Genomic DNA, 20,953 nt, shown 5'->3' with positions numbered 1-20,953 from the left:
GTCTTAACGCTCAAGCTGTAAACCGATTAATTTCTTAGTCTCTTGAAAGGTTGATAAACGAAAGGCTAAACTTTGAATTTACACATCTTAGTTGAATGTCAAAAGCCACAAAACTGATGCCCCAATAAAATACCTACGGAATAAGGACAATTCACTGCAGATAAGGCCTGTAGGACAGAAACAGAGCTAATGGACACTCATGCCCCAGTAAGAGACATGGGGAACTAGAGCGTATCATTGGAAGTTAAAATGTATAGGGCAGAAACAGTGGTAGTGGACGCCGTGTAGTGAAAGATGTCGCTCACCAAATCTGTAATATAACAGACTAGAGGACTAATAAGTCGAAACCTTATTGAACGTAGTGCTGAAATGCAGTCCACATTAAAAGAGGAGTGCAGTCAGGACATACGTCTGCGTCGGGTGGATAAAACCTTTTTAGCCAACTCTGGTCTGTCACAAACAGGAAAAAATTGGGACATTAAGGGAACACTCATTAACCGCGAAGAACTGATAAAAAACACTTACCAATGGAACTGTGTTAAGACAATGATGACATAACTATGAAAGTTTAAAGTGATTGTCCAGTGACAGCTCGTTGTACTAGGGTATTGAGAGTCCATCTTCTGCGGTATGAATTACAGAATGACTTGATGATCAAACTCTCTTTGATCAAGGAGACCGCAGAGTTTCGGACGCCGATGCCAGAATAATGAACCCAAGGGAAACAAACTGTGAAGAATTATATGATACAGAAGACAGGATTTCTAATTTCCTTATACGTCATGATGGAACTCATTAGAGTAAATCACTGCCACAGATGAGTAGAATACGTGTACATAGTATCATGAAAATTGCACCCGGTCTATCAAGGGGTAGTGTAACAAGAAAAATAGAAAATTCTACTCCAACTGAAGGCTTCGGCGATATTGCTATAGTAAGTACGCTACACCACAGCACCACTGTAGCCGAAGAACATAAAAACCAAATAAGAAAATTTTATTCTATAAAGAGTGTAAATCAGGAGTTGATTCATTTGACCAGAAGGCATGTACATATATCAGAAAGGGACAGTCATAAAAATGGTACGTTGTCTTATGGAAGAACGTAATGGATGGAGTATGAATAAGTATCTTTTCACAGCAACATCACAACTACATGGAAGGAAGGTCTGATAAAAGAAGTATTTTTCTCTAATGGAGAGGATAATTAACAATCCACGCCTCCGAAATAAGGTTACTCGTCAAATGGAAAAGCTTGGGAAAGTGGAAAATCACGAGAAGCAAGATGCTTCACAGGCCCACATTGATTAGACAGAGAAAGTGGTCAGTTATTCTACAAACGCACGAAAATATTTACAAATAATATAATGAAATTGTTTGTGAAGTATATTATTTTTAATTTAGGAGTGAATCAGTAAAACTGAGAGTTCCTTATTCTATTGAGGAAATTACAGCATAACTCATATTACTGTATTTCATATTGTAATCAAATAAATGTCACAATATTATAGTAATTACTTCTTTACTCATTGTGTGTGACCAAACCCTTAACCTGTTGGTAATGTTTCCTGTAATACTGACATGTAGAACTTTTGTCTAGTTACAGCTCTTAGACAGCTCTCATGTATTTTTGTGCGTCCAGCCATTCGTACGTCCAAGATGTACACATACCTTGCAGTGTATCTTGTTGTTTTTAAACTCTCAACTTCAAAGAATGGGATGCAACGTGAAAGTAAATTTTCACGACGTCTTAGCAAATACGTCACTATCCATACAGGATGTAACAAAATGCTATGGCCAAACTTTCAGGAAACATTCCTCACACTAAGAGGAGAAAAATGTGTTATACTGTCGTGGGAACGTGAATGCTTTATTTTCATATTAGAGTTCAGTTTTTACTACTCTCTAAAGCAATAACCATGGAAAACACACAGGACAAGAACGTATCAGCACAGTTTGAAATATTCAAAATGCTCACCGTTAGCAAGCATACATTCATCAACCCGCATATGCACTGAATTTCTGATGCTTCGATGTACCCCTAGAGAATCGGTTGTTTCACAATCTTCCACAATACAAGTACCAAGACTCTGAACATCTTGCACTGGGCTTCAGTACGCAACAGCTTTCGAAAGCCGTCACAAATAAACGTCTTGTATGTTTAGGTTCGAGGTGCATGTAGCCCAAGGAATTGGCCCACCTCTACTCATCCGTTTGTCGCGGAAACTGTTATTTAGAAGCGTGCGAACATTAACACTGAAGTCAGGAGGAGCTCCATTGGGCGTGAAGTATATGTTTTGTCTCACTCATAAAGGCACATGTCTTAGCAGAACATATAGAGTATTCTTTATTCTTTAAGAAACTGTGTTTAAGTTTCTCCGTTGAGCCTAAGAAATAGTCACCAACAATGGCAGCCAAAACGTTGCTGCACAATTTCATGAGGACGCTCGACAGCCCATACGTTCTGAGTGTAATGTTCACGCGGAAACTAAATCTCATCCGTGAAAAGCACATTTGCACTGACGTGCGACTGGACACATAGTTGAATGAACGATTGGTTGAAGTGTAGCGCTGCGGGAAAATCAGCTGCTGGTAGGGCCTGCAAACTCTGTACTTGGCACGAATACAGCAGGCCACTCTCCTGGCAGTTACGTGGTCAACATTGCTAGTTGCAAATGATTGTACTAGGGTTGTCGTCAAGTGTAAGAATAAGTTCCTACCCAAATGTGGTATCCTCTTCCTTCTTGGCCTCCTCCAGTCGCGAGTAGATGGCTTAAACATTCCTTGCCCCCTATAACAATTGTAAATTGCTGCAAGCGTCCTCCTCTCTGAGCACCATTGTTTTGGATATCTCTTCAGGTAAAAAAACGTTGAGCTCCACAGTCATCACCATCTGATAATTCGCACAGCAAACAGGCATCTGCCAACCACGGATCTGAGTACATTTCTACTGCACTCCACTGGAAACAACGTTCTTGATTAACAGTAAACAGATGCAGCTATGTGCTTGACGTTAGTAGAGCAATGATGTTAACCACATGTCGACACGATCAGAGAATTTATTCACATGTCAGCACAAGAAAGGAAGTTAGACGCATATTAAGACAGTCATTGAAGTGAGTTTCATGTTAACATTACCTTCGTTCAAATTGAAGCAACAAACACTAGCTATGAATATAAGAACCAAAAGTTGGTAACATATTTTATTCCTCTGTGCGTGAGGAATGTTTCCTGAAAGTTTGGTCACACCTTTTCGTTACACTCTGTGTGAGATACAACACAACGTTTAATAAGCAACTGTCTATAAGTTTCTCAGGACATAAGGTGATACTAATTACTAATTGAGTACTCACGTTGACCAGATTATCCGAATCATTCAAGGAAATGGTGCCATTGCCAAAGTAGAAGTCTCTCAACTTATCGGCCGCATTTGACTGTTGTTCCACCGTCGGCAAATGAAGGCAGGGGCCAACTGTATCCTCGAACTCATCACTGAGACCAGCAATAAGAGTTGGGTCTTCTAGTATTGAAAATCCTATGGAAAAGTGAAACACATAAACATAAAAACTAATCTCTAGAAGGAAAAAATAAGAATATGGTTCCATTCTGGATAGTTATATCGTCAGTGGCACCACTCGGGGAAGTCGAGCGCCCTCAGGCGCCTTTCCACTGTTCCCGCTGCTCCCCCGTAGGAGGTTGGAATCCTCCCTCTGTCATGGGTGTGAGTGTTGTCCTTAGCGTAAGTTAGTTTAAGTAAGGTTAAGTAGTGTGTAAGCCTAGTGACCAATGACCTCAGCAGTCTGGTCCCATAGGAACTTACCACAAATTTTCAACTTTCCATCAGTGGCTACGAGACAGTTGTATTAAAGAACACCAGACTAAACCAGCTCTACAATAGATTTGACATTAAAGGGCTTCGGTGGCACTGATGACTGATGTGCAAAGTTATCGCTCGCTGAAAGACGAGGTCTTCCACTACTTCACTAAAATTAATTTTTTTCTTCTTCTTCTTTGACACTACAGCCCTTGATGGACCTAGCCCTTCTCAACAATCTGCGTCCTTACGTATCTGTTATTCTCTTCCATCCTCGGCTCTCCATATTTTTAAGGACATGTTTGACGTCTTTGTCGTCATTTCAATCTGGTGGAATACAATCTGTATTTCGTTATCGTTTGGGCCACCACTCGCCTGCCGTGCTCTTCATATGTCCTAACCAGCGTATTATTCTACATGTAATAAATTGTACTGTATTTTTCGCCTGAATAAGATGTTCCAGCTCGTTGTTGTATCCTAGTCTCTAGACCTCTGCCTCTCTCACAGGCCCATAACATTTTTCAAAGGATGTTTCTCTTTAATGCCCTTAAGTTGTTAATACGTGTCTCTGTCATCGTCCGCCTTCCTGACCCACATGTAACAACTGATCGTACAAAGGAATGGTATACTCTTAAATTTGGCTGTACCTCTTATTAGACTAAAATTAAACGAGTAACCCACATCTGCCATAATTTGACATACGTTACTGAAAATGACTCCTCTTTCCCTCTTCATATATTAGATTTTTCAGTCATTCACATCCTGTGATAGAGGACATTTGCAGTGTAGTTTTGAGAAACTGTATCCCTTCGCAAACAATCTGTAGTAACACTTATAACTGCTGGGCTGATAGAACGTGGTCTATGTTTAAAACTCTCCCTCGACGTTACGTCTCCGACTGCGGGAGACATCCTCCGAGGTAAAGCGGCAAACTGCGAAGAGAACTCGAGGAAGCGCCGATTATATACGCAGTACAGAGGGCGCCACTGTCCATCACGTGGCGTCGGCTATGAGGTTGTCTCTGATAATGCCAACGTTCTCGATATGAAGAAATCGATCGTCAAGCTTCCGGTGCAACGCTGACATCCCAGTTTTATCCAGTTTTACACCTTCCTCTTTCCTGTTAAAATTATTACGGTGTTTATCAATCTCGGTGGCCTTTCTATTCATGCGCGCATAATAAAGCGATGTTTTAGATGAGACGCTCGTCTCGCTGAATTTTACCTGCCTGGTAAACATGTTCTGCTTCGGGCGGTTTATCCATGCGACCCAGGTGGCAATTCTTCTTATGTTCAACAAGACGGGTGTTAACACTTCTCTTCGTGGTACCAAAATAAACCTGTCCACAACAAGAAGGAATTTTCTATACCCCCGTTGTAACCTCAGGATGTCGTGCTTCTTTTGCGGATCTTAAATATTCTTTTAATTTCGTGGTGGGTCTGAAAATAGTTCCCACGCCATACTGGCTTAACGCTTCCCCAATGCGATCTGTGACCTTATTGATGAACGAAAGAAAAAGGTGCTCGATCTATCTCGTTGCTAGAATAGCCATTCTTCACGATAGTTCACCGTAGATGTTCAATATCATCTTTGAAATAAACGGGTTCACCAATTTCGTACACCCTGACTACCAAAGTTTTTATTACATCTCTTTCTTGTGTAGAGTGGTGGTTCGTATTTTTATGCAGATAACGGTCAGTATGTGTGACCTATCTATATACATTATGGCTCGACGTTCCGCCCCGTCATTTAATCACAGACACATCCATAAAATTCAGTTGTCCATTACTCTCCGTCTTCATAGAAAATTGGATTTTCGGCTTAATGCTGATTGGTGTGTGAGGAGGGCATCCAGATCCTCTGCTCAGTGTGTGCATACTACGAACGTGTCACCGACGTAGCGATACCATCTGGCTGGTCTCTTAATGGCCGTCTGCAGCACCCGTTGATCAAAAGTCTCCACACCCAGCTGGATTAAGAGGACTGCCTATAGCCACCCCGTCAATCTGTTCATAAAAGTTTCTATTGTATTGAAGTAGGTTGTTGTGACGCAGTGTAGGAATAATGCCACAGTATCGGTTGGAAAAATATCCGCTATGTATGAGATAGCTTTACCTAGTTGTTTTCATCCTAATTACATCAGCGGACTGCTGTGGAAGCTAACAGATACCTGCCTTAATATTTGCTACAATATCCTCCTTGGGTACGTTTAGGGGGCGGGGGAGGGGGGGGGGGGTCACAGCAAAATTGCCCCCCTTGGCTGGTACAGGAATTTGAAATTCTGACAAATCAGCAGCCCGCTGATGCAATTAGGATGGAAACAGCTACGATTCTACGTACATGTAAGCCACCTAACAGAAATTTGTTGCAGGCATAAAGGAAGGCCCTGAGAGATGTCAACGTAGACGAAAACATTACTGTTCTTACTGCAGATAAGGAGAATGCCACCGTCATATTGAAGAGTGAAGACTATCATGGAAAGATCAATGATATTTTGGTTCCCCCACCCCAGTTTCAAAAACTTCAAAAGCATCTGACTATGAAGATTTTAGGAATGACCAACCGTCAGGTGAAAGTGTCATCATTCTGCTCCAATGATAAGAAACTGCTTTGCAATAGGATTAAAAACAGCCGACCAGTTGCAAAGGATAAAGTAATCTTTACCTAGGTTTCGATAGATTTAAATCTGTCTTCTTCAGAAGGCGGCCTGAGAACAATGAACATCGTAATTTATATTAAAAGGTATTATACATAAGTAAAAAATGAGTTTAATATATATTAGGAGAATCTTGTATTACAAAATATGAGAAGGATTCCTGGTACTTACAGTATTACATTAACATGGAGTGATATGTCATTATCGTTTTTACAAACATCGGCATAGCTCCATTAGTCCAAATAAAATATAGCCCTGAGAATAGTGTTTGTCAGACAAATAAAAATAAGTACATGGAAGTTGGAGAGCGCATAAGCGACTGAGTAAAATCGGCCAGCGTAGTAGCACTGCAGCCAGGGCAGGTGGCGCTCAGGTCGCGAACTATGTGCCGATTGGCGACCTGAGCGCCACCTGCCCTGGCTGCAGTGCTACTACGCTGGCCGATTTTACTCAGTCGCTTATGCGCTCTCCAACTTCCATGTACTTATTTTTATTTGTCTGACAAACACTATTCTCAGGGCTATATTTTATTTGGACTAATGGAGCTATGCCGATGTTTGTAAAAACGATAATGACATATCACTCCATGTTAATGTAATACTGTAAGTACCAGGAATCCTTCTCATATTTTGTAATACAAGATTCTCCTAATATATATTAAACTCTATTTTTTACTTATAACTCATCTCCCGGCCCGACATTGAAATCCGCTCGGCCTGTCGCATCTTCAATGATGCCGGGCCGACTTTTCTCATGCGGATATTCACCGAATCCTCCTCCTCCTCCATTGACCGCCTCCTCACCGAGGGAGCCCTCATCTACAATCAGCGCCATAAGGTGGACCCTTTCCGTTCCCCCGTCCAATCCTAACGCTGCCAACGCTGTCTCACCTACAACGACCACATTACCTCTGCCTGCAGGAACCCACCTACTTGTCCCCACTGCAAAGCTTCCCACTTCCTCAAGCATTGCCCCAACCTCACCTCTCCCCCCTCCTGCAACACTTGCAACGAACCACATCCTACCTACTCCTCGAAGTGTAAAGCGAAACCTCCACCAGTAACCCCTGAGCTCACCGTGCCTGTCCATCCTGTTGATGATCCCATCCACCCCAACAACTCGCTCCGCCCTCCCCCTACTGCTGAGGACATCATCCGCTTCACCACCATTGTGCTCCAAAACATCCACCCCTTCCAGCGCTCACACACTCTTTCCCAAATCGCCCTCGCTGCCCGTTCCATCTTCCATCTTACCACCTATGCCACATACTCCCACAACCAGGCCCACTTCACCTTCACCCCCCTCACCACCCTTGTCTAACTCTCCACTCCCATGGTACAACAACCGTACCGTATCCTGTACCACAACATTCGCTCCTTGCCCACCCACAAACTCCTGTTCCTCCACACCCTACGTCAGCACCGCGTGGATGCCTTCGTCCTAAATGAAACCTTCCTTCAACCCCGTATCTCCGTCTCCACGGCTCCTTACACTCTACACCGCACCGATAACCCGTACCCTCTCGCGCGTGGCGGAGTTGCTATAGGCCACCTCAAGCACCTTCCTGTCCGGCCCCAACCTCTCCTTAACAATCCTGCTGAGCATCTCACCCTCAGCCTCTTCTTCCCCACCCTTACCATCACCTGTGTCACCATTTATGTCCGCCCTCGCACCCCCATCCCGTACGATTTCCTGGCCCACATTGACCGCACCTTCTCCACCTACGTGATTGCCGCCGACCTCAATATCCACAGCCGTGATCCTGCCGACCTCCGGCGGTGGCATCAGTTTCTCACCACTCTCCAGGGAGACCTGGTTCCCCTGCCTCAGCACACCCGGCCCGAATCCAACACCATTCCTGATGTGGTCCTTGCCTCTCCAAACCTCCTTGGGCGCATAACCGCGGATGTCCTTGACCTCATTGGCAGTGACCATGCTCCTGTCCTCCTCACTATCTCTAACGGTCGCCATCCCCGCCACGCTCCTCGCCCTGACGTCCCTCCTAAACTCGTCCATGGTTACTCCCGTGCCAACTGGGATGCCTACTGGGATTCCATTCACACCCAGGTTGACGGCCACGACCTTACCCTCCAGTCTCCTGATGACATCGCTCGCACTGCTGCCTTCCTGCACCAGGCCTTGTCTGACGCCGTCGCCACCCATATCCCCACCAAAGCCATTCACCCTCACCGCCCCGCCCTGCCTCCACAGGCCGTCCTTCTCCTTCGAGAGTCCCGCCGCCTCTACCGCTCTTTTCTCCACACTCGTGACCGGGATACACTTACCCGCCACTGGCAATTACAGCGACACATCCGCAACCTGCTTGTTGCGAAGAAACGCCGAACCTGGCGCCAGACATGTACACAACTCAACACCACGCTCCCCATCAACTCTTCCAAGTATTGGTCTGCTTTCCACCGCCTTACTGGGAACCGCCCCACCCCCCAGTACCCTCTCCTCCTTAATGACCGTCCCTTTCCTGACAACCTCAGTAAGGCCAACCACTTTGCCTCCCACCTCTCTGATGTTTTTTCCGTCCCAGATGATCCCCACTTTGATTATTCCCTCTTCCCTGATGTCATGGACCGTATGAATACCTCTGTTCCTCCCCTTGCTCCTGGCTCCCAGTACTTGGGCCACACACCACCTTCTGCACTTAACACTCCCATCACTACACAGGACATCAGCCTCACACTCCGCACTAAACGCAACACTGCTCCCGGCCATGACTGCATTACCTACCGCCACCTCAAACACTGCCCTCCCTCCTTCCTTTTCCTCCTTGCCACCATCTACAATGTCATCCTTGCCACTGGCTTCTATCCCGACCTGTGGAAAACCTCCCATATCCTGATGTTCTCCAAACCCAATAAGCCTCCATCTGATGCCTCTTCCTACCGTCCTATCTGTCTCACATCGGTGTTCAGCAAGCTCTTGGAATCCATCCTTTCCCGGCGCATCCATCTCCACCTCCACCAAAACCACCTCCTCCCGAACACCCAATGTGGCTTTCGACCTTCCTTCTCTGCTGATGACCAACTCCTCCGCCTCACTCATCTCCTCTCCCTCCAGCTTAGCTCCCGTCGCTCCGCCATTTTTGTCTCACTTGACCTCGAAAAGGCCTACGACCATGTCTGGCATCCCGGTCTCCTGTTTAAACTCCAAACCTACGCCCTTCCTATCAACTACATCCGCCTGGTGGCCTCCTTCCTCTCCCACCGCCCCTCCTATGTTACCATCCATCATGCCAATTCCCACACCTTCTAACCCTCTGCCGCTGTGCCCCAGGGCTCTGTCCTCTCCCCTCTCCTCTACCTCCTGTACACGGCAGACATGCCCCAACCCCCCCTCCAGCACACCTTTTGCAATATACTGATGACACCGCATTCCTCGCCCTCGCTCCTACCCTCCAATGGTCCCAACGCCTTCTCCAGAATCAGCTTGACCTTTTTGCTGCATGGTGTAACCAATGGCTCCAGAAACCCAATCCTTCCAAGACCCAGGCAATCATCGTAGGTCGTACCACTCGCTCCTTCCGGCTCCTGGATTTCTCCCTTACTGTCTGCGCACATCCTGTCCGCCTCACCCCCACCCTCACCTACCTTGGCCTCACCATTGACCGTCACCTCACCTGGATACCTCATCTCCGCTCCATCCAATCCAAAGCCCACTACCGCCTCCGACTCCTCAAACTCCTCTCTGGCCGGACATGGGGGTTGCACCCCTCTACCATCCTCCACACCTACAAATCCTTCATCCGTCCCATCCTCTGCTATGCCAGTCCTGCCTGGATATCTGCCCCCCCCCCCCAAATTCTATCAGTCCCTCCAGATCCTTGAGCGTCATGCACTCTGCCTCGCCTTCCGTATCCGCCTCCCGTCCCCCACGCGGATCCTCTATGATCTCATTCCTTTCCCCCATCTGCTCCTATTCCTCGAACATATCCGCATCCTCTACACCTCCCGCCGTCTTGAAGCCCCTCATCCCCTGGTTGCTCCTCTCCTCTCCCATCCCCGCCCCCTGCCACATCTTCACCGTTGTGTCCCCCCTACCCTCCATCTCTACACCCTCCATCTCCTTTCCCAAGGTGGCTTCCGTCAACTCCCCCTCCCGGATGATGCCCTCTCTCCCTCCATTTATCCTTCCTATCAACTCTGATCCTCAATCCCCCTCCTTTCCTCTGTCCTTTCCCTGGGCTCCCTCTTCCCCCCCCCTTCCGTCCTGTTTTTCTCCCCACTAAACCTCTCCCTACCTCCCTTCTCCCCCCCAGTGCTTTTGTATTCCCCTCCTCTGCCTACCCCACTCCCTGTTGCGTCTGCCCCCCCACCCCTCTTATGGGTCCTCATCCTCCTTCAGCTCCTTTCCCGGCTGCCCCCTTCGCTTTTACTCTCCTTTCCCCCCTTTTTTGTTTTCCCATCTTCTGTCCAGTTTCCCCCCACCTGCTCTCGACTGTGGTGTCACATTTGCCAACTTTTTAGTGCAGTGTTCCAGTGACTATTCAGTGTTGTTTGTCTTTCTCGTGTTGCGAACAGAAACCATGCTGTCGCTAGGTGTGAATTTTATGTCCTTTGCGAACAGAATCCAGACTGTCGCCGTGTTTTTTTAATTGTCTGTTGTTTTCCCTGTCTGCTTCGTATGTATTTTTATTAGCGTCATCATCCCTGTGTTGTTGTTTTAAGTTCCACGATTTCTTTTCGCCTTGTTACTCTCTAAGTCTCCGATTTTATCGCCTGTTTTTTTATTATTTGTTCTCTTGATCTTTGTCACAAAATCTGTCGGCTGAAGAGCGGCATACTAAGCTGCTGCCAGCCCGCCCCCTTCGGGGGGAATTGAAATTCAATAAATGAAAAAAAAAGAAAAAAAAATTTACTTATGTTTCATACCATTTAATATAAATTACGATGTTCATTGTCCTCAGGCCGCCTTCTGAAGAAGATAGATTTAAATCTATCGAAACCTAGGTAAAGATTACTTTATCCTTAGCAAATGGTCGGGTGTTTTTAATCCTATTACGTGGAACCGTTGCTGTTGCGCAGCTATGTTTAAAATACTGAAACTGCTTTGCGAAACAGAAGCGTACCAACCAAGACTCTAGAGTTACCCAAAGTGCATAAACCTGAGATTTCTTTGAGGCCAATTGTCAGCGCTGTAGGTGGTCCCACCCTCGAGTTGGTTAAACATCTTTCTCATTGCTGCAACCTCATGTTGGTAGGATTGAAAGTCATAATCAAAATTCAGCTAAATTCATTAACAAGTTAAAGGAAATTAGCGTGGGCCCGGATGATATCCTCGTTAGTTTTGATATTGTGTCGTTATTTGCCATGATTTCGGTAAACGAAAATACCTCACACGTAGCGGATATTTTTCCAATACTGTGGCATTACTCCGACACTGCGTCACAACAACCTACATTCAATACAAAAGCGACTTTTATGAACAGATTGACGGGGTGGCTATAGGCAGTCCTCTTATTCCTGCTGTGTGTGGAGACTTTTGAACAACGAGTGCTGCAGACTGCCAGTAAGAGACCATCCAGATGGTATCGGTATGTCGATGACACTTTCGTAGTATGAACACATTGAACAGAGAATCTGTATTCCTTCCTGACATATCTAAACAGCATTAACCTGAAAAGCTAATTTACTCTGGAGGCGGAGAGTAATGGACAACTGAATTTTCTGGATGTGCCTGTGATTAAATGACGGGACGGAACGTTGGCCCGTAAGGTATATAGAAAGGCCACACATACTCATCGTTAACTGCATTAAGATTTACCACCCTAGACAAAAATAGATGTAATAAAAACCTTAGTAAACATGGCGTACAAAATTTGTGAAGTTGTTCATCTGTAAAATGAGATTGAACATCTACGGCCGGCATTCGTGAAGAAGGGCTATTCTAGCAACGAAATAGATCGAGCCCTTCACTCTAAGCAGAGAATCAGGAGCAACGACGAACAAAATATACCCAACGGTGTTGTTGTTGTTGTGGTCTTTAGTCCAGAGACTGGTTTGATGCAGCTCTCTATGCTATTCTATCCTGTGCAAGCTGCTATATCTCCCAGTACCTGCTGCAACCTACATACTTCTGAATCTGCTTAGTGTATTCATCTCTTGGTGTCCCTCTACGAGTTTTACCCTCCCCGCTGCCCCCCAAAACTAAATTGGTGATCCCTTGACGCCTCAGAACATGTCCTGCGGACAGATCCCTTCTTCTAGTCAAGTTCTGCCACAAATTTCTCTTCTCCGCAATTCTATTCAATACCTTATCATCAGTCATGTGGTCTACCCATGTAATCTTCAGCATTCTTCTGTAGCACCACATTTCGATAAATTCTATTCTCTTCTTTTCTAAACTATTTATCGTCCATGTTCCACATCCACACATGTCTACACTCCACACAAATACTTTCAGAAACGACTTCCTGACATTTAAATCTATACTCGATGTTAACAAACTTCTCTTCTTCAGAAATACTTTCCTTGCCATTGGCACTCTACATTTTATATCCTCTCTACTTCGACCATCATTAGTTATATTGCTCCCCAAATAGCAAAACTCCTTTACTACTTTAAGTGTCTCATTTCCTAAACTAATTCTCTCAGCATCACCCGACTTAATTCGAGTACATTCCATTACACTGGTTTTGATTTTCTTGATGTTCGTTTTAATCCTCCTTTCAAGACGCTGTCCATTCCGTTTAACTGTTCTTCCTGGTCCTCTGCTTTCTCTGACAGAATTACAATGTCGTCGACAAACCTCAAAACTTTTATTTCTTCTCCATGGATTTTAATTCCTGCTCCGAAATTTTCTTTTGTTTCCTTTACTGCTTGCTCAATATACAAACTGAATAACGTCGGGGATAGGCTACAACCCTGTCTCACTCCTTTCCCAACCACTGCTTCCCTTTCACGCCCCTCGCTTATTATACCTGCCATCTGGTTTCTGTACAAACTGTAAATAGGATTTCGCTCCCTGTATTGACTCCTGCCACCATTAGAATTTGAAGTAGTATTCCAGTCAACATTGTCAAAAGCTTGTTATCTAAGTCTACAAATGCTGGAAACGTATGTTTGCCTTTCCTTAATCTATCTTCTAAGATAAGTCGTAGGGTCAGTATTGCATAACGTGTTCCAATATTTTTACAGAATCCACACTGATCTTCCCCAAGGTCGGCTTCAACCAGTTTTTCCATTTGTCTGTAAAGAACTTGTGTCATTGTTTTGCAGCCGTAACTTATTGAACTGATAGTCTGGTAATTTTCACACCTCTCAGCATCTGCTTACTTTGGAATTGGAATTATTATAGTCTTCTTAAAGTCTGAGGGTATTTCCCCTGTCTCATACATGTTCCGCACCAGATGGTAGAGTTTTTTCAGGGCTGACTCTCCCAAGGCCGTCAGTACTTCTAATGGAATGTTGTCTACTCCCATGGCCTTGTTTCGACTTAGGTCTTTCAGTGCTCTGTCAAAGTGTTCACGAAGTATCATATCTCCCATTTCGTCTTCATCTACATCGTCTTCCGTTTTCATAATATTGTCCTCAAGTACCTTTCCCTTGTATAGACCCTCTATATACTCCTTCCACGTTTCTGCTTTCCCCTCTTTGCTTAGAACTGGGTTTCCATCTGAGCTCTTGATATTTAAACAAGTGGTTCTCTTTTCTCCAAAGGTCTCTTTAATTTTCCTGTAGGCAGTATCCATCTTACCCCTAGTGAGATATGCCTCTCAAATGGTTCAAATGGTTCTGAGCACTATGGGACATAACATCTGAGGTCATCTGCCCCTAGAACTTAGAATTACTTAAACCTAACTAACCTAAGAACACCACACACATCCATGCCCGAGAAAGGATTCGAACCTACGGCCGTAGCCGTCGTGTGGTTCCAGACTGAAGCGTCTAGAACCGCTTGGCCACACCAGCCGATTCGGTATGCCTCTACGTCCTTAAATTTGTCTTCTAGCCATCCCTGCTTAGCCATTTTGCACTTCCTGTCGATCTCACTTTTTAAATGTTTGTATTCCTTTTTTCCTGCTTCATTTACTGCATTTTTACGTTTTCTCCTTTCATTGATAAAATTCAATATATCTTCTGTTACCCAAGGATTTCTACTAGCCCTCGTCTTTATACCTACTTGTTCCTCTCTCTATATCGGTACCACAAACAGAAGTATTAACACCCGTCTTGTTGAACATAAGAGGAATTGTCACCTGGGTCGCATGGATAAACCGCCCGAAGCAGAACATGTTTACCAGGCAGGTAAAATTCAGCGAGACGAGCGTCTCATCTAAAACTTCGCTTTATTATGCGCGCATGAATAGAAGGGCCACCGAGATTGATAAACACCGTAATAATTTTAACAGGAAAGAGGAAGGTGTTAAACTGGATAAAATTTGGATGTCAGCGTTATGTCGGAAGCTTGACGATCGATTACTTTATATCGAGAACGTTGGCATTTCCACAGACAGTCTCATAGCCGACGCCACGTAATGGACAGTGGTGCCCTCTGTGCTGCGTATATAATCGGCACTTCCTCGAGTTCTCTTTGCAGTTCGCCGCTTTACCTCGGAGGATGTCTCCCGCAGTCAGAGACGAAACGTCAGGGGAGACTTTATAAATCGACCACGGTCTATCACCCTGTAAGTTTCTAGTGAAGACAGTACCTGCCGTCAAAGCCTACATTGTATGATCAGTCTGTAGTAATTTTCAAGTTTCTCTTATTTTCATCTACCTCGCGCTGAAACACAATGATGGAGCAAATCATTATCATCACAACCCACTGCTAGAATGGATGGCCCGTAATGGCTCTACGGACACTTGACGCAGAAGCCAAGGATATGGGGTGATCAGAATCAGTGTGAAAACCTTGTGAGGGTGTTGTAGGGAAGGTTGGCTGTGAAACAATAAGTGAGAAAAATATTCGGTTATTTGCGCCGTTTTCAAGCTAATTAGTGTTGAAGTTAGCCAATCAGATCGTTATTCGTGTAAATTCAAGTGGCCCGCCAGAGACCGTGTCGCAAACTTGGGCTACGTTCGGTTTCCTAAATCCGAAAACAAGACAGATACAAAAAGTTAGACATGGGACGGCGGTAAGAATCGAATCAGAACCAAAGGCTGAGCAGTCTCTTGCGCTATCATCTACACTAATTGCATCTGCTGGCGTGCTTAAATTAGACTGTGAAGCGGCACAAGCGCGGGAATGGCGTAAGGTATCGAATTTTTTGCTTAACAGTTATTTCTCAGCACAACCTGTCCTGCAACACTGTTACAGGCTTTTCAGAATGTTTCTAACCGCTCTGTATAAGCGCAGCAGAGAAATGTTGGCTCGTCCTAGCGACGACACTTGGTACAAACTGGATAAGAAATTTTGACAAAGGGCTATTACCCGTCACCTGGGAAACCTCGGAAACTGCGAAACTGTTTGGCTGCTCGCCGTGAGCACTTGTAGATTTTGGTTGATAGGCTGTGAATCCATGAATGGAAGACAAGGTCTTTGACGTCCACGCGTCACCACAGTAGGTGAAAGTCGGTGGTTCGTACCCTTTGGATAGCAGAATAGGAGACGATCTGACAACAGCACAGTTCTGCTCCAGGCACAAGAGTTTCAGAACACGCTGTTCAGCGCACACAGCTGAGAGTGAGACTGTGCAGCAGACGACCGCTGCGTGTATCACAACGGGCCACAAGACATTGTCACTTACGATTGTTGAGAGAACGGAAAGAAATGAAATGATCGTATGGCTTGTAACGTTTCCTGGCAACACACACACTATAAATAAACTAAAATTTAATTGTACTATATACGCCGCTATGAAGCAATTTGTATATACTGTAATTATTTAACAAAAAATATTATTTAATTTTGTGTAAAGGGCATTCGTTATTATTGTAATATTTTCTGTAATTATATTCTCGATGTATTTATGATTGTAATATTTCTATACTCATAATGTAATTACGAAATGTGTCAATATCTGCGATAAGAAAAATGTAAAATACAGCCGCAGATTGCAAAGAGACATTAACGGTTGATAGTGATATAAATAGGAACACATAGTGTGCATTCTTTGTCTTCTTCCTCGAGAGCTGGGAGAGAGAGGAACCTATGACGTAGCATTTTATGAATGGGTAGACTTCGTTTGGCTGTATCTAGATTTAGCCGCCATTAGAGGAGAAATTACAAACTAATGTAAGTTGAATTAGTGTTGTGGTCTAAATACAGTATAACTTATCAAAAGTGTGTATTACTAATGTAAATTAGCTTGCCCATATCATCTATAATATTTCTTTAAAGAATTTTCAGCATTTTTTTTAGCAATTATCGCTGGTGTTGCTGGGCTGTGCCGCGACCGAACGATTTGCAGCGGCGGCGCATTTAAAAAATTGTTCCGCTAAGAAAAATTAACCAAACACGTAAATCGGGAGCAGATAAAAATTAGCAGTGAATTAAGAAAATGTTTTTCTCTTACAGCGATCCTGAGACTGACGGAATTTATTACTAGTTTCACATTTGTGCATTCATAGGCGGATAGTTAACGTTGAAATTTGACAATTTGTTGGTTCTTTCAAATAACTTAAATGTATAGTGGAGTGTATTTTATCAATGATAATTAAACGTCGGCTTGGCAATATTTAACCATTTTCTGCTAATAGAGACAGTCTTGTGTTCCATAGCTAACGCCGGGAAAGAATTCAGTAAATATTAAAAAAAAAAACACTGCATTTAGAAAATGTGTGCCAAGGCCGAATTATGTAAAAGATATAATTCTCAACTAAATATTCTTAATCAGTTAATATGAATCTATCAGCATGAGAGGGTTGACTAAGTTCACGTAATTTTAAATGTACTTAATTCTGTCTAAATGAATTTTTATTACCACACGTAAATAAGGGGTTCTACAACAAAGTTCGTACTGACAGAAAGAAAGAAAGGCAAATTAACTAAAAACAAATTTTAAAAATAACTATTTTTTTTTATTTAATTTAATTTCATTAAATTGGCGCCCAATAACGCGGGGCACGAATATGCAGTGGCCACAAAATACCCATGAGATAACTAGGGAATTGTTGTAGTCGAACTTTGTTGGAGAACAATTAATATTTTTCTCATGTATTGTATGTATTGCCTAACCAATATTGTGTGGTAATACCTGTATATGATTTTTTGCATGAGAACACTATATACCCAGAGGCAAGCTGAAGAAGAGAGGTCATTATTCAAAAAATTAACTACCTACGACAATACCAGGGGGCAGCTGCACCCAGGATAGATCACCAAAAGGTAAAGCTACAGTGTAGTTGTCCTCTGGGTAGTAAAGTAGCCTCAATGCAGTGTTCTCGGATCATTAGTGGCGTGCTTGTTGTTAGTGTTCTTTTTTTTAAATAACAGGACATTTGAGTAGTTAGTCATCGTAGTATATAATAAGTGTGTTTCAACAAATGACCATTTCTTGTGTGATTATGTCAGTGAAACCTGAGTGTTAGGATATTTAGTTCAGATTTTGTTTCTTTTGTTGACTATGGTCAGATTGCGTAGTCAGAAAGATATAAACATGGATAATGAACAACAGTTAGCAAGCAGTGATACCGAGTTAGAAAGTGGGCACAAAGTAATGTTAGTGACGTTGTTCAGGAAGTACAATGTGAGAATCTGGGGGCAGACGGGCAGCCAGTGATTCAGTTGAAAGTAGAAATACTGTGCCACCTACAAGCACTAGACACGTACCAGAGAGTGGTCAGATGTCAGAAGTGCAATCATCAAGAGTTATGCTCGAGCGCATGCTCAATTTTCAAGCTACGTTTCTGCATGAACAAGCAGTGCGTGACCAGAGATTGGTAGCTGAATTTGCAGGTATCTCGCGGAGCTGGGAAACAGCTTGCTGCACGGCGACGCACAGGCGTGTGTCACGGCAGCCAGGCCCAACTATGATAGGCATATAAGTAAAGCAGTGAAAAATTGCGACTGCGAGACAGAACAGGCAACCAATGTTAGCGAAACAAACAAATGTCACTCCAAAATAGTGATTGAAGAAAGCCTGATTAAAAACCGACAGTTTCAGATCTTTACAACGGAAAAGAAGTCTGTTCACCCTGTAGTATTTATCAAGGGATTTAGAAACATTTTGCCTAGCGTTTGGAGTCATACACAGAAAATACAGTTCGTTATGTCTTACATACAAGGAGATGCTGCATTATGGGCAACCGAAGCAGCTGACAGTTGCGACACAAATGAGCAATTTTAAAAGGCATTCTTGGCCAAATATTGGTCAACATGTATTCAGGAGAGATTACGGAAAGAGGTATATAATCCAGAGCCGTATTCTCCACGATTAGGCAATTTGCGAAAATATTTTGAGAAATACATTAATAAGACCCGTTACTGGGACGAGCAGATTTCATCCCGGGATTTGATCAGACTTTTGAAATCACACTTGCCGATACACGTAAAGGAAAAACTTATACACCTACCGGAGAACGACATGGAACATTTCTTGTCTGTTCTGGACTCAATTGACCTGATTCAGGAGGATGTTAAAGCAGCCTCTGAACAGGCTAGAAGTAACGCAAACGGTTACAGAAATGGTCGAAATAACACGCCTCCACCAAATAATGGAAACGGCGGAGGTAACAATAGGAGACAAGATTATGTACAAAACGGGAATAGAGGTAGAGACCGGAACGGCAATAGTCCGCCGGTGAATAATGACCGGAAAAGGAGGTCTGATGACCGATATGAAACAGGCCCACCAAGCAATAGTAGATGGAAAAATGCCAGGGGGCCGTGGAACACTAATACCTATAACGATGCAAACCGAACTTGGCCACAGAACCAGAGGCCCAGTCCGGACCGGCAAAACAGTGAAAGATATGACAATAACCGACCGCCACCACAAAATGCGCCAATTGCGCAACCGTGGCGGCCGACGCAACGCATCTTACACATAGTGGAGGTCAGCGACACAGAGCAGCTACACCCATCCACCTGTAATAATTCAACAAACTAGATTCAGCGGAGATACGCTCTCCATCGTCGGCTAAGGTTTGGAGTGAGAGCAGCCCGACACAGAACAAAACATCGAGAATCTGTATCCTCAGGTATAATGACGGGGTACAGATGGGACATGAAATAATAACTGAACCACCCACGTGCATAAAGGAGCACAAAGGCAAAGCACAAGCGATAATAGAGATCAAAATTAACAATAATGATGTGCAAGCAATCGTAGATACAGGTGCTACTGTCAGTGTCATGTGTATGAACTTATTCAGAGTACTGGGGAAAGAAAAGCGTATGCTGACTTTTCCTGTGAACAATTGCAAAGTCACTGGAGCCATCAGCGCACAGCGACAAATAATTAAACTCCAAGTGCGGGTAGAGATGTATATAGGGGGAGAAGCCATAGCGTGCTCATTCCTGGTAGTAAAGGGTTTAAAGGTAGCCTGCATTTTGGGGGTAGATTTTTTGAGAGAAAGGGACGCAGTAATCGACCTTTCTCGGGGAAAATTAAGTTTGATGAACGCGGGTAGGAGGATAGAATTGTCCATGCTCAGATCTGAAGAGGTACCTGTGCCTAATTGTAATGCTATTAATATAAAATGTAGGAATCAGTGGATACTACATTTAGACAAGCATTCTCTAGGACAAAATCTCTATTATCCAGACGTACAAAGTGATCAATTAAAAGCAAATGTGGACGCACTTGTGAACAAAGTATCACAGTCAGAAAATTTGAACTCATTGCAACAGCAGGATTTGGTACAGTTATTATCTAACTATGCAAATGTATTTTCAGAACGACCAGGAATTGTTAAGGGGTATCAATACAATATCGAGATGAAGCCTCACAAAACCTACTGTCGAGCCTCATACTCCATTCCTTAGTCCAAGAAGGAAATAGTAGCTATCTCTTAGCAGATCCCCAATCAGGGAGAGTACGGGGACTGTATCCGCGTAAGGATGTGAAAATATTCCTACGGTAAGTGACTAATAGTCCTTTGTGTTATGTGTAAAAAAGGTACACCATTCTTTTGGAAATGAATGAACATTAATGATGTGTGATCTGTAGAGATAATGTACCAGTGTAGAAGTATTTAGTTATAAGAATATGATTGACTTTCTCTTTTGTTTATAAATATTTGTGTTATGTCTTCCTTTAATTAGTGTTAGCTTAAGCATGCTCTAAATGTCTGCACAGTTAACCTGATTAGTGCAATTATTTATAGTGTTAAATTGTGACAGGCATCGGTCAGGAGGAACATTTTAGTAGTGATTAGTTTGTGTACTGGATAATATTCTATATGTGTGTCAAACTTGAAATATTTCTTGGTACAATCTTTTCTATTATATATATATATATATATATATATATATATATATATATATATATATATATATTATTATTCACGTTTGGGCCCTACTGGACCACGCGAAGTACAATCACGGGGCATTCAGTTATTTTCTTTTAGACTTTCTCTCTGCCCAAAC

At 43.6% G+C, this 20,953-nt stretch overlaps 1 protein-coding gene across 1 annotated transcript in view; it reads right to left on the bottom strand.

Annotated features, from left to right (window-relative positions):
• Window positions 1–20,953, bottom strand: part of LOC124606232 (fatty acyl-CoA hydrolase precursor, medium chain-like) — a 97,260-nt gene that overhangs the window by 29,240 nt on the left and 47,067 nt on the right. The window contains exon 7 of the mRNA XM_047138208.1: window positions 3,353–3,534. Within this exon, the coding sequence (XP_046994164.1) occupies window positions 3,353–3,534 (182 nt within the window). The remainder of the gene's footprint in view (window positions 1–3,352; window positions 3,535–20,953) is intronic.

Source organism: Schistocerca americana, chromosome 3 (assembly GCF_021461395.2).
Source record: "Schistocerca americana isolate TAMUIC-IGC-003095 chromosome 3, iqSchAmer2.1, whole genome shotgun sequence".
NCBI classification, from domain to species: domain Eukaryota; kingdom Metazoa; phylum Arthropoda; class Insecta; order Orthoptera; family Acrididae; genus Schistocerca; species Schistocerca americana.
The sequence above is the reverse complement of the archived record's forward strand: the minus strand, read 5'-3'. Positions and strand labels throughout refer to the sequence as shown.